At 35.9% G+C, this 15,544-nt stretch overlaps 1 protein-coding gene across 1 annotated transcript in view; it reads right to left on the reverse strand.

Annotated features, from left to right (window-relative positions):
- Positions 1–1,304: 1,304 nt before the first annotated feature.
- The window catches only part of CPD (carboxypeptidase D), a 94,259-nt gene continuing 80,019 nt past the window's right edge, over positions 1,305–15,544 (reverse strand). Inside the window, exons 14-21 of the mRNA XM_058283797.1 lie at positions 12,950–13,085; positions 11,946–12,077; positions 11,090–11,185; positions 10,917–10,981; positions 8,425–8,556; positions 7,203–7,388; positions 6,801–6,900; positions 1,305–5,366 (exon numbers count right to left, since the gene is read on the reverse strand). Of these exons, the coding sequence (XP_058139780.1) occupies positions 5,140–5,366; positions 6,801–6,900; positions 7,203–7,388; positions 8,425–8,556; positions 10,917–10,981; positions 11,090–11,185; positions 11,946–12,077; positions 12,950–13,085 (1,074 nt within the window). The 3' untranslated portion in view covers positions 1,305–5,139. The remainder of the gene's footprint in view (positions 5,367–6,800; positions 6,901–7,202; positions 7,389–8,424; positions 8,557–10,916; positions 10,982–11,089; positions 11,186–11,945; positions 12,078–12,949; positions 13,086–15,544) is intronic.

Genomic DNA, 15,544 nt, shown 5'->3' on the forward strand with positions numbered 1-15,544 from the left:
TTTTCAGGTATCCTGTAGTAAGGCTGTTTTCATTGAAAAAGCATAAGTACAACTACTTTCATTTAAAAACAAATATGATGCATTTAGCACAATTAAAGGTTTACTGCCAAGCATGCTATATACAATCTACTGAACCACATAATGAAAAATTTCACAGCATTTTAAAAATGTGTTGGTGGCCAGGGTTTCTTCTAGGTTGAAAAGACCAGCTGTAAACAGATCGTAATTTGTATATTTGATAAAATAAACTTTCAAAGGGATCAAAAACAGTAAATGAAAGAAAAATGAATGCTGGTTCCAATGGGAGTTAAATTCTACATCAAATATTACGTTGAGCCCTTCACGAACACTATTTCATTTAAGCACCATCACAATGTTGTCAGAGAAACTGAGACTCAGTGGAGGTGAGAAATTTGTGCAATACAAGGGCACATGCAGAGCCAAGAATCAGTCATAGATTGGTCTATTTAACTTCAAGTCTATGCTTGAACCTCTGTGCTATGCTTCCTCTAGAGCAGAAGCCTTCTTTTCAGAAGAACCAATCATTGTTGAAGTGAAGCTTATTTCCATTTATATTTTTCTGGTTTGGAGATTGAGTTCCTTATCAGCAGAGCCCATTTTTCTTAAATAGCTTCGCTTTCTCAATTCCTAGTACAGCAGTAATATCGATAAATGGCTACTAGGGTAGTGGATGTGGCTCAAGTGGTTGAGCCCCTGCTTCCCATATGGGAGGTCCCAAGTTTGGTTCCTGGTGCCTCCTAAAAACAAACAACAAGCAAACAAATGAAAAAAGCAACTCAGGGGAGCTCAGTGGTTGAGTGCTGGCTTCCCACATATGAGGTCCTGGGTTCAATCCCTGGCCCTGGTACCTCAAAAATAAATAAATAAATACACTTTTAAAAATTAAAAAAAAAAAAGTTACTAAGATGAAAAAGGGATATTAAACAAAAGTGCCAAGACACATTTATTCTAACTGGATTTCACCTGGAAAAGGTACCAACTTTTTAACAATTAAGTTTCAAATTGGTACATAAACCATTCAATGGTCAGTTTTTTAATGGTCCTTTTGAAATGACTAGACATATATTAATCTAGCTGAGCAACAACCAGAAAAAGAGAACTGTGGCCACCATATGGTGATTACTTGAGAAACATAGCTTTCTTTTGAATCAATCCATGAAAACAAGTGCTACCAGTACTCCCAGAAAAACTAAATACACAGTTTTCACTTTAGAACTATAACTTCTTCTGATCTACTGCTTTTGAAAAAAGATTATGAGACAAAACACAAAGAAAGACAAACATCATAAAATAAATTTTATACAGGATTAGTAGATCTGTTACATATACAAAACAAAAAGGAACTCATTACAGTTAGAGAGTTCACATAAATTACACAGATTTTAAAACTACTATTCAACTTCATTTAAAGTTCCTTTTAAAAATTTCATTTTGAAGGCACAGTGCATGAAATAAACCAAAGACTGATGCACTTGAGATGAATGAGTATTGAATACCTCATATAAATAGCTATAGATTGTTCTGGAGTTGGGGAGTATTACTCTGAAAAAATGGAGGGGTGAAAAGTTGATCTTCAATCTGAGCATAAAAAAATACCATTATGTCATACTTCCAGAACACCTGCAGCATGGCCAGCACAGAATGTAACTTGTACACTCATGTTATGCCATTTATAAAAATCATAATCACACATATTTACATAATTTATATTCAACTGCCTCAAAATTGTAACCTACCTTCAAATTTCATAATATGTTCTGTTAAATCTAAATCAGCCAGGACAATATTTTGAAAGCCAAGTGGAATATTTGTTCATTATTGCTAAAAATAGGAGAAATGGGTGTTAGGTGAGATTTCCTCAAGAACTGGAAATCCAAGTTCAGTTGGTATTAATCAAAGGCCCTAATCATCCCACAATAATCTGCTTTAATCAAAACAAATCAGAAACCCGAAGAGTTATCAAAATATTGTTAAACAGAAAATCATTGTGGGATTTTTTAGTAATAACAATAAAACAAAGGTATAGGGGAAATGCTGGGTTGCTACTATTAAAAACAATTCTACTAGAGAACTTTAACATAGGGCACTATGATAGCATTAATAGCCAAGAAGCTTTTAATACAGGAGGGACAAAACCTGGTACAAGTACATTTCTGACAGTAGAATATAAATTTATTTAATGCTGAGAATAAATGGATATGGAGGAGCAGGTCGTGATTACTGAGTAACCTCATGTTGCTCAGGAACACAACGCACTCAGGCATAAGCACTACCTTTTATTTGTCAACTCATAATTAGCTTTGAAATTCAATATTAATTAATTTAGCAAATCCTATTCAGGTCAAAATAATAAAAAATTAACCCGTCACACTTGGCCAAATGCACATATGGGCCAAATATAATGTTTCCTTTCTGAAGAATAACAAAATCCCAAAGCAAATTCCCCTCTGTGAGAATTGCAAGCATTCCTCAACTGGATAGGATCCCACTTACTATTCAAGCATTCAGCAAAACACATCAAAACCAGAGAGTCTTTGCTTCTGAAATTACTTGGGCTCATCTTACTGAACTACATAATCAGTACAAGCACATTTATAGAGGCAATTACTTTGAACATTACCCACTCATTTTGCTTTTAATCAAGAGCTGGGATAGTACAGGGCTTACAAACTGATCACCAGGACAAAACCCACGACTTGTGAGAAAAGAAAGGCACAATTCAAATTTGAGCAAATTTCTTAATACTGTGATACTTACTTTCCTCCATGACTCCAAGGAAACAGAAAACCTCAAGGAAAAACACTGAAGAATGCATTCCTCATCCCATATGGCTTCGCACCTAGACCATTAATGTGGTCTAATCTAAATACATTAGATCCACAAATAAAAGACAAAGCAGGGCTGAGAAGTCTTAATCATGGATCCTGTACATTCATGTTAACAGATAACACAGGCTAAGAAGACCTTGTTTTCTAGCACAATACATTATTTAGAAATTCCTTAAATATTCAAGAATTATAGCAGAATTTGATTTTCCTTTCAGGAATAATTACTAAAGAATTACTTGTATGTTCACTTCTAAACAAATTTTACACATGTTTAAAAGGCAAGGCCTCCAGCCACTGAGATATAGAGTTAAAGACAAGTTTAATTCAAGAGTGTAGTAAATTTAAAGGGCATCCTCTAGTAACGACAACTGCTAATAAAGGCTGTCACAACTCTGTTTCATTTCTAGCTATAATGTTCCAAGCAGAGACACCATTCTCAGGTCCCTTGGTCATTTGCACTCTTAAAAATAAAGCTGAAAAAGAGCACTAAATACCATACTACCCCCTTACGGAAAATAAAGTATTATTAGAAGAAATTAAATCATGCATATTTCATACCTCTTAGTGCCCCATAAAATCTGTTCTAAATATGTGGTGGGGGTGAAAGTAGGGTGGCAAAGGCTCAGAATTTAGAGTTGTTACTACCAGGATTAACATCAGAATGGCTTAACCTCGAACCACCCAAATTTATCAGCTACTCACTAATAAATGTCATGATCTCATTACTTCTGCTAAACCAAATCTCTTTTTATAAGTCTCTTTGGATGCATTCCACACAAAACTTTATGAATGACCTAAGTTTGGGTAAATCACTTGAAGACTTTAAGATGACTGATACATTAATGGATGTAGAATACAATTTGAAAAGATGAAAGCAAGTTTTTAGAAATCCAGATTTAGTACAAGTTAAAGCTGCAACTTGGCCATTAAGACATTCAAAAATATTAAAATTAGATCATTGGTAAGACTCATACTTACAAAAGCATCATTTTCATTTAATAGCATGATTCAACAGACACAATAAAATGCAAATCTTTCAGGCATTTCCAATAACCTGACTGGCAGTGAAGATGACACTTTCATACCAGTCTTATATCACACAGCAATTCACAGTTTACTTTTTTTTTTAATGGAGGGATGCATATTTAAATGTTTTCAAGTGAACTTTTAACAAAGAACCCAATCACTTGTGGAGGTCTGTGTGAACAAGACTAGCCAAGCTATTTCACTAACATATGCTATTCCAGAACAAGGGCTTAGACTAGGGCATGACATATAGATACTTTTTATTCAGTTATAGGTAAGGAATGTGCCAGTAGGTCTCTTTTATCCTTCTAAATGTTTTCGGTAGACATCAGATCTTGTATATTGCTGGATCATCTGAACACCACACAATGTAGAAAAAGGTTCAAATTTAGGAAATATTAAAGTATCAGGCATTCCTAAAATAAACTAGTGCCTCACAGATAAAAGCAGCAGCACCTGTGGGTTTTTACCGAGTTAAGATAGGCAACATGAGTTTTAATTGTTGCTAGATATCCCTCTCAGAGCCATTCTAATGGACATTTAGATCTTTTACAACAAAGTCAACAAGTTCTCCCTTAAAATGGGGAGATTTAGAACTTGGCTAAACACTCAAGAGAGGTAGTGAAATCCTGCATAGAGCACAGCACACCAGTTCTGATCTAGCCATGGAACAGGTAGAAAGCTGAATGCAGAAGCCCATTTATTCATTTCCTAATGTCACATATGTTTAAAAATCATTTCCATTAAATCTGAATAATAAGAGAATTTCCAGCTTCTTAATAACTAGAGAAAAAAGTACTCTTCGTATGTTGAGAGAACTTCAGGTTTTTAAAGCTTTATGTCAGATTCTGACTGCTGTCCCTGCCTTAATGTTCTGGATTCTTTTGGCCATTTAAAGTAAAGAAGAAAAAAAAAAAAGCCACTAGAGTAAACACCTGATATGCAAAATACAACATCCACTAGTTGGCTTTATGCAGTTATTATATAAGCTCCAAACAGCTTATCTTAAATTAAAAAGAAAAACGAAGTGGCTGCCCCATCTCTGCTGCATAAATAGAAATCAGATTTTTTTTTTTAAGGTAAGAGTACTTTAAGGAAGGGAAGTTCAAAACTGCCAACCAAATTCATAGAGAGTACAAATTTAGCAAGTTAACTTCCCAAAGCTCTTTGAAGAAGATAGTCTCTCTTCTTAACTCAGTGTCTCCCAAGGAGAACCGTAATTTTGCTTGGTACTTATGCTGGGAGTTACGCAAAGTTGTGTGTTTCAATGTTTGCTAGAATATAGTGTTTCCTCCTCAGTGTCTGTTTCATCCTGGAACTCATGACTTAGGAGGGATTTCTTTGAGCCGGTTGACATCATGCGAATTTCATCTTCATATTCCTCATGATGCTGCCTGAGCCGATGGAAGCCATCCTTGTGTCTGTTAGACTTGATTGAGCAGATGCACCAAATAATGCAAGCTGTGAGGATCAACGCTGACATGGTGGCTCCTGCCAGACAAAAATCAACATGTGAGTGGTGTTCCACTTTAAGGACATAAGTAGGCAGCTACTTAAAATAGTACCATTTATAAGGTACTCATTTATTTTATTTTTATTTCATGAGCTTAAAAACAACCTTCTGTTATTACAGAAGCAGTACATGTACAGTATGAAAATTAGAAAATACAGATGAACAAAAATACCAAAAACTCAAACCCAAAATTCCCACATCATCACATTTCCATTACCCAGAGGTCACTTTTAATAACCCTAGTGCATATCTTTCAAAATGTTTCTTTAAGCTTGTATTTTTTTTTCTATTACAACCATGAAATCACACCGTACCCACAGTTCTGCAACCTGCTTTTTTCAATTAATAACCTTTATTTTTCCTATCCAGTAAATTTTCACCTCATGTAAAACCTCTCATTTATTTTAAATATTTATACATAAGGTTACCTATCAAAGCAAGAGTTTTAGAATCATAATAAAACTAAGTTCACAACAGCTAATGGGTAGCAGAGCCAGATTTAAACCATGGGTGAATTCTGGCTTCTGTGTTTTCAACCCCTAAGCTTTTTCCACTTCATCTAGTTTAAACTAAGAATATTTTAAACCCTCCAAAACAGGCTCTAGGATTTAATATTTTTTCCAATATACCACTCCCTCTTAACTAAGGACCTCCCCCATATATACCATTTAATAAAATTTGGTTATTTTGCCTGAAGACCAAATTGCACTTTGAAATGGACCAAGGTTCTTTGTGTCAAATAGATGCAGTACAGCAGAGTTCATATTATTTTAGCGCATCTTTTTTCCTCTTAACCTTTTAGTAATTCAAGCAATGGCACAAATTAGCCATGGAAAAAAAAATATTTCCTCTTTCTTGGATCTTGGAAAAAGAGACTTAATATAAATCAAGTAACTTGTGACCTTAATATAAAGCGAATCATTCATTTATTCAACAACTATTCATTAACATGTACTACATGCCAACCACGGTCCTAGGCTTTGGGGTTACAGATAAACTCCCTGCTTTCTCAGAGCTTATGTTTTAGTGGGAGAGCGAATATAGAAAAATAAACGAATAAATATATAATATGATGTCAGGTAGTGATAAGTGCTATAATAGAAAGCAGCAGGCTGGAGATAGTGACATGGAAACTATTTTAGGTAGGATGATCAGAGAAGGTCTCTCTGGAGGTGACATTTGATTACAGACCTGAAAAACTGAGGAGGGTGGGAGGAACTGTAAGCCATGAGAACACAATGGAGAACAGTGTTCCAGGGAAATCATGTTTAGATAAGGAGACATTAGAAGAAAAGTGACATTAGAAGAAAAAGAGACATTAGAAGAAAGGTGACTATGGAGGCGATCCACCCTCAAACTAAAATGTCAAGACGGGTTTTAACTTCAACTACGAAATATTACTATTTCTTTACCTGATACAGTTACTACAAGCTCCCTTGGCAAACCAAATATCCGGTTATCTGTGTCAAAGACTATCACCACAGAACTAGCTGCATCGTGATGCACAAAGACCTAGAAGGATAAAGTGTCAGAATTATGCAAAAATTTACTTAAGGTATACTACACGACTGCTATTTTCCCAGGGCCTTAATAGCCAACCAAGGAGTCTAGTCATTATTATTTAAAGTACATAAAATGCCATAAAAGTTTCCTTTTGTTGCTAAAGGATAGAAAGATAACCATGTATCATAATCAAGAGGTGATCACACTTCTTATTTCATTACCCTCATACTTTCTAAAAAGAGTTTCAAAATAAAACCTAAGTACTATTAAAAATAAGAATTTACACGTTACTATTCAACTTGAGTTCTTACCTGTGAATGCTGCTGCTGGTATCCCTCGGCAATGGCATTGATGTTGTGGAAACCTGGAGCTAACAGTACATGGAAATAGCCTCCCTCCTTGGTGAGCACTTTTATTCCATCATTGAGTACAATAACTGCCTTAGAGACTGGTTTTCCACTCTTATCTTTAACAAATCCATGAACTCCCTTGTGAACCTGAAAAAAATGTTTAAAATATAAACGTATGGTTATAGTGTCAGATATTCTAGAGGTAATAGCTTGAGGTATATAAATAAAAAACAAAAAACAAAACAAAACATAAGACATAAGATTGGTTTATTCCTTCCCACTGACTCTGACCTTGTTTAGCTACATATTCACTGCTTCAGAGTCATTGAGAGGGAGAAGAGAAAACTTTGATATAATTAATAAGTGTCAGAACTCGTATTTTCTGATGCCCTTAGTAAGATTTTCTTTCAACTGCTGCCTCTAGTAACTTTGTGTGATACTCAAATTACAGAACTTGCAACATACTGCAAGGTCAAATTACCTAAATTACAGCAGATTCCAGATAAATCAGGGTTTCTTAACCTTTCTTCTTCCATGGACCCTTTTGCTAGTCAGGGGAAAACCATGGACCCCTTCTCAGAATGTAGCGGCAGATGTTTTTAGGATACTCAACATCAGCGTATCTTTAAATTTTAGAATTATGCAAAATTACATTTTACAACTTTCCCATAATTTCAATACCTAATAACCTAACACAGTACATCTGTTCAAATGGTCATTTTTGGTGAACATTTAGAAATTCGAGTTGTCCCACAGTGTCATAAAACCATCTCCACCATCCTTACCAACCTTTTTACAGGCAGTTATCCACTGCACTCAGAACATGCTACATCAAAATAAAAATCATACTAAGTCCACACTATACTGTGTATTATTTATTATATATATCATACCTGCACCAATACATACCCACAAGAATAATGTTTTTTTTGAATTTTCAATTCAAGCTCACAGACCCCTGTAATCTTTCCACTGGGGGGGTCTATGGACCTCTAGTTAAGAACCCCTGAGATAAATAAACTCATAGTACATATATTTAGGCAATAAAATTAAATAAAACTCTCTTGTTTATCTAAATTTAAAATAAATACTTTTCATTAAAAGATTAAGAAAATATTTTGAGAAAGGTTTTCATTGACTATATTTCTCAGAGTTTGCTTCTAGTTAAAAGGGAAAGACTCACCTCTACTAACATGCTAAGAAGAGATTTTTTATTTTCTGCCCACAAGGAAGGAAGTTGTGCTGCACTAGGAAAGTAGCAGCAGCTTGTGTATACTGTGATTTCTGGACAGTGGCCATAAGTGACACTAAAATCCTAGAATATAAAATTCAAAAACAAATGTAGGAAAATTAATAAGCAAAAGTAAGAATGAGTCTTTTTAATACAACAAATGAAATGAAAAAGAAAACCTGGGGGGAGTAAACAAAGAATCTGCAGGGAAGTAGATTTGGCCCAACAGATAGCGCGTCCGCCTACCACATGGGAGGTCCAAGGTTCAAACTCAGGGCTTCCTGACCTGTGTGATGAGCTGGCCCATGCACAGTGCTGATGTGTGCAGTGAGAGCTGTGCCACGCAGGGGTGTCCCCCACGTAGGGAGCCCCACTCACAAGGAGTGCATCCTGTAAGGAGAGCCACCTAGCGCGAAAAAAGTGCAGCCTGCCCAGGAATGGTGCCGCACACATGGAGAGCTGACGCAGCAAGATGACGCAACAAGAAACGAGACAGTGATTCTGGGTGCCGCTGACAAGAATATAAGCGGACACAGAAGAACACGTAGCAAATGGACAGAGAGCAGACAATTGGGGGTGGGGGTAGGGGTGGGGAAGGGAAGATTTAAAAAAATCTGTAAAGCATTTTATTTCATATATAAATAAACCATTTTGTATTATAATTAATAAGAAACATGACAGCACCTAACAGATGGTAAGTCTCTTAAGGATAAGGACTATGTCTAATTCATCTTTCTATCTCCAGTGCTTTCTACAATGCCTACTGGCAAATAGCATAGGCTCATTAGGGTTTGTGAATAAATGAATGAGTAAAGTATATGCAGAAGGCCTGTTTCCCTCTAAACCCTGGAACTTCACTGCTGTTCCTGGAGCTCTGGAGGAAGAAGCACAAGCACTTGACCTCTGATACCCTCAACCTGGAACCCACTGGTGACAATAGCCACTGCATGCAGTGTAGCATTTATCTAGGCACAGGAACCACCTGTGTGGATAGGTTCAAAAACTTACCTTAGCACCTTTCCCGCCAAACCCATTCTTTTTCCTAATTCAGTTAATGGCATTTTTTCACACAGACTTGAAATCTCATCTTTTACTTCTGAATCTCACTATCATCCCAGAATTTGCCAAATCATGTCAATTCTACCTCTATAATATCTTTAAAATTGGATCCCTTCACTCTCCTCCATTGCCACTATCTAGTGCAGGCCCTCAGTACTTCATGTCTAGACTATTCCAAATCAGTCTTCCTGAATCACAGTATCTCTTTCCTCCAATCTTTCCTAACCCACTGTTTTGCTTTGTTTTTAAAGATTTATTTATTTTATTTCTCTCCCCTCCCCCCCACCCCTGTTGTCTGTTCTCTGTGTCTATTTGCTGTGTCTTCTTCTTTGTCCACTTCTGTTGTTGTCAGCAGCACGGGAATCTGTGTTTCTTTTTGTTGTGTCATCTTGTTGTGTCAGCTCTCCATGTGTGCGGCGCCATTCCTGGGCAGGCTGCACTTTCTACTTTCTTTCGCACTGGGGGGCTCTCCTTATGGGGCGCACTCCTTGCGCGTGGGGCTCCCCTACACGGGGGACAACCCTGCGTGGCACAGCACTCTTTGCGCACATCAGCACTGCGTGTTGGCCAGTCCACACGGGTCAAGGAGGCCCGGGGTTTGAACTGCGGACCTCCCATGTGGTAGACGGACGCCCTAACCGCTGGGCCAAGTCCGCTGCCTTAACCCACTGTTAAAAGATTAATTTTTCCATAGCACAGCTCAGATCATGTCACTACACCTCTGTTCAAAAACCTACAGTGGATTCCCATTCCTTACTCAAACAAAGTATTCAAAGCCCCAAACTCTTTTTCCATCCTTATCTTCCACAGCTCTCCATTATATCCTACATTCTAACTAAACTAGACTGCTTATTGATCTCTGCTCATATTATTTTCTCCTTCTGGAATGTCCTACCTCACCATCTCAGTATCAAAAATCACCTCTATTAAGAAGAGACTACATCTCTAACTAGATGTCACCTTTCTTGTTTTTGATTTCTCATGGGACATTGAGAGTTGCTCTCTTTTAAATCAAAGTAATTAATACTGCAATATAATTATTTATGCAATGGGCCAGGGAATACATTTTATCACTAAATCCTATATAGCAAAGTGCTCATACATAGTAAAATTCTCAGTAAATAAAGAAAGGTGGGAAGGCAGACAGAAATGGGAATGAAGAAAATTTTCTGGTTACATACATGAATGGAATGACCAACTAATCACTCATTTGCTAATAACTCCTAATTTGAAGTAGATGGAAAACTAATTAAAATGCTGTTAATTTAAGGGCTATACTTGTCAAGAAAACCATGAAGCAGATGCTATATAAGAACAGTCACTTATTCTTTCATTCAATGGGCAATATTCATAATTTCATTCTCACTGTACTCTATAAAGCATACCTTCATGCTGCCCAGGTGACTGTGCCATTCTGCTCCACGCATCACTCCTCCTGGAATATTTTCATCTATGAAAGCATTAAGTGATGTAAGATCAATAAAACAATAAGATAAGAAACTCCCTGCCCCTCCTCCACCCCTACCAAAATAACCACAAAGGGTAGGGAAATACCTACCTGATTTATTTGGGCAACTGGGCTGACCCATGTGCATTGATGGATGATTATTTGCATAAAGAGATGCCAAATGTTTTAGAGTCTCTTTGTTTTCCACTATAAAAAAAAGTTTTCAGAAGTCAGTGGAGATTTTTCTCCAAGTTTAACGTTATGGCTAAGAAAGTCATCTTCTCCTAGTAAATTTTGCATTCCACTGAAGTTTTAGAAATTAATAAAATTAACCACATTGTTTTTGTTAGCCTAGGATAATCAGTCTAAGAAGACAAATAACTTCCTTATATTAAAAGGTACCAATGGTGAGTTTATGCAACAGGCTACCACACCAAAGTCCAAACTTGTTTTGGTATTTTTTAGTACATTTTGGGGCAACAATGGTCTGGCAACAATATTCTTTGTAAACTGCATTAATATCATCCCAAACTATCTCCACGTACAAAAGCCCCACAGAGATTCAACAAGCAATTGTTTGATTCATCATAAGGTACAGTAAATCAAGATTTAGAGAAGGGGAAGGCAACTCTATATAGTTAATATCTAGTTATTAATATATATGAGTTTCTTGACAGCAAGTACTGATTTACTCACTTTTGTATTCCTAATGTCTGTGGACATAATAATTGCTCAATAAATGTTTGTAGACTAAACTGAACAGATGTGACAAGATAGCTAGACTCAATAAAGGTAGGCCATCCATAGATCTGACCTTTCTCAAGTAAATGAATTCTGTTCACGCATGTACAATCTTCTTAGACCGGGTTATTTGCTCATGCATGTGCTCAAATGCTCATCATTTAACCTAACTGGAATTTCTTACCAAAGCTTAAACAGTATATATGTGAAGTAACATTCTACATACCTGTCTGTACTGGTTTGTCATATGGATACGTGACCAGCACAGAACCACCATCTAAAGCAACTGAAAGACTGAAGTCCTGTTTTAGAATCAAATTTTCAATGATAGCTTTAGTCTCAGACTGAGAGGCATTATCTAAAAAACAAAGTCAAATATAAAATATCAAAAAAATTTTAGTGTGAGTAGCTAAGAAACTTCTCAACTCAGACACAATCAAAATGCTTACAAAATGTGTAGATAAATACTTAATTTCTCCCTAAGCCACAATCTCAAGCAAGCAAGCAAGGAAGAAACATTCTAGAAGTTTGATAATTCTGAGCTTTAAATAAGGATTAATGTGTATATGATAATGACTTTAGGCAAGTTTAAGAAAATTCTTACTGGAAAAAAAGGGGATGGACACATCCTCCTTTAAAATAATTTAGGAAATAGATAATCTATATTTGAAAGAAAATAAGATTGTCAGAAAGCAGGGTGTTTTCTGCAACAATGTTTGTAATAGAAAAAAAGTAGAAACAAACTAAATGCCCATCAGTAAGGAAATTAAAATGCCATTAATAAAAATGTTAGAATTTATAAGTACTGAAATGGAAAGATGTCAATGATATACTCAGTGAAAAAAAATTGCAGAATAATATGTTTCACTGATAATCCAATTTATGTAAATAAGAAATGAGTTCATCCAAATCAACATATGTACCTATTGTGTATGTGAATTGGAAAGGTAGAGAGAATGAAAACATATTTTCATACTAAGAGTGATGGAAGACTCCAGTAGAATTGATTGAATTTCATAAAAAGAACTTGAATTACTTTTATAAATGAAAAAGGGAGAAAATTTTTAAAAAGTTTTCTAGATGTCTGTATTATTTATACCTCACATACATACCCTATAAAAGAAAGTACCCCTATTACTCATCTACAAAATAGGATCAACCAATCCCCTAGCAAAGAGAAATAAAATTATTTGCAAAGTGTTTTGATATAAGTCTAAAAATTCATCTCACTTGTGAAATCTGTATCCAAGTCTTTGCCATGAGCATTTGTTTGTCCTATTTTTGAGGTACAATCTTTCTCTTGTGCTCTCTCTCTCCCATCTGGATTTAGAGAAGGGACAATCACAATTCTAGTCCTGTCAATCAACTAAAAGAGAAACAGAAATTAAGGCGTGGAATCAACAGGTATCCTCCCATGCCTCAAAGAGAAAGTCTTTATTGCTTATTTTAAACAGATTTAAAATGCAGAATGAAGTCTCTCTTGTTCCAAATAATTTATTTTTTAAATTTTTTTAGTGCAGCATTTTTTTTGCTTTTTTTTTTTTGTCTTTCTTTTTTAATATTACATTAAAAAAATATGAGGTCACCATATACCCCCCACCCCCTTCACTCCTCTCCTCCCCCCATAACAACAATCTCCTCCATCATCATGAGACATTCATTGCATTTGGTGAATACATCTCTGAGCACCAAATAATTTAAAAGCAAAAAACTATCACACAACCCATGTTCCCAGAGACCTCTCGGTAACCTAGAACAGGTGTCAGCCAACTACTCTTTCAAAGCCCAAATCCAGCCTGCCACCTGCTCTTAAAGTTTTATTGGGACACGGTCATGCCCATTTGTTTACATATGACTACTTATCTGCTACAACAGCGGAGTTACATAGTTGCAACACAGACTGTCTGCCCCACAAAGCCTAAAATATATATTTTCTGGCCTTTTAAAAAAAAGGTTTGCTGACCACTGGCTTAGAACAATAACAATTTTGAGACTAAATTTTCTAGATTAAAAACTAGAATGCAGTTTGATAATCTGACAAATATCAATGTATGTCTGGAAACAATGAGACAGGAAGAACTGAAATCACCATGTCAAAAACACAAAACAAATTGAAGTGGGATATTTGTTTCATCCATAATAATTTCTCCTCTGGATTAAGAGGCATTAATATCTACATATGTGGCATGAACTAATTTCTAATATATTTCTACATTTTAAAAATAATATTAAATCAGAATAAGCAATCCACTGTCTTATTTATTCTACTTATTATATTATAAATATTATATTATTATATATTATTTATTATAAATGCTTAGGGTTTCACTACAGGCCTACTGAAGCAGAATCTCTGGTGATGGGGTTTTGGCATGTGTATTTTCTCTTAAGATAGATCACTTCAAATTGACATTCGTTTTGAGCTAAGCCCAATTAGACCAGTGAGGCAAATTCTAATAAACTAGGAGTTTAAAGATTTCTGGTAGGTGTTTTTCTGAGGATTAACGGTATCTTATGGTTGACATCAGTATACCACAATTCTGGTTAAATATGAGAATAACCTAGGGAGCTTTTATTTTATTTTATTATTTTATTTTTTTAAAGATACTTAGATTATACAAATGTCACATAAAAAATATAGGAGATTCTCATATGCCCTGCTCCCCACACCTCTCACATTTTCCCACATTAACAACATCCTTCATTAGTGAGGTACATTCATTGTGATTGATGAACACATTATGGAGCATTGCCACTAAATGTGGATTAAAGTTTACATTGTAGTTCATACTCTCTCCCACACAATTCTATAGGTTATGACAAGTTTGATAATGGCCTGCTTCCGTCATTGCAATGTCATTCAGGACAATTCCGAAGCCCCCAAAATGCCCCGTATTACTCCTGTTTTTCCCCTTCCCTGCTCTCAGTCAGAACTTCCATTGGCCACTGCCTCCACATCAATGATACAATTTCTTTCATTGCTAGAATCACAATAAGTCTACAGTAGAATACCAGTAAGTCTACTTAAATCCATAGTTTGTTCCCCAATGCTGAGGATTCTGGTATTGTGATCTAGGGAGCTTTTAAAGGAATACCGATCCCTCAGGGACTAGGTCTCAGGCATCAGTATTTTTAAAAGCTTCCCAGGTATTTCTAATGTGCAGCCAGGGTTGAAAACCACAGTCCTACAAACTTTTCCTATTAGAAGAACAAAAAATGTCTTTGAGACACTATTTGCAACTCACCTGAAGAAGTCAATGGAATTTGCGTTACTGAAGATGGCAAAGCCGTTTTTGATAAAGTCTGATTTTATCATTTCATCTCATCTCTCGTCTCACCTAATCTCACAGGTCCCTTCTGGTCCTATTTTGACATCAATTATTTCCAAATTTCTTTGGGGGAGGCAATATGGGCTTTAGAATACAACACATGGATTTAAATCCCAGTTTTACCATTTATTAGCTGTGTGACCTCCTATAAGTTATCAAATCTCTTTGCCTTAGTTCCACTTCTGTGAAATGGAGATAATCACAAATACAGGGTTGAGGATTCCTTGATGATATATGTAAAATACCTGGTACAACACCGGGCACACAGTTAATATTCAACAAATATTAGTTCTCTCTCCCTTTCCTAAGTTCACTATAGACAGTGCCAACTAGTGAGTGTTCTAATTCTTTTCTTTCCTCTGAGACACCACAGAATAGATTGCTTAATCAAACATGACTAAGCTTCTGGATCAAAGTTAGTCCTTTTCTGGAGTCATGAATGGCTGAGGTAGACAATACCATTTTTCTAAAATCTCCTAGCAGCCAAGATTCCCAA

Source organism: Dasypus novemcinctus, chromosome 21, assembly GCF_030445035.2.
Source record: "Dasypus novemcinctus isolate mDasNov1 chromosome 21, mDasNov1.1.hap2, whole genome shotgun sequence".
NCBI lineage: Eukaryota > Metazoa > Chordata > Mammalia > Cingulata > Dasypodidae > Dasypus > Dasypus novemcinctus.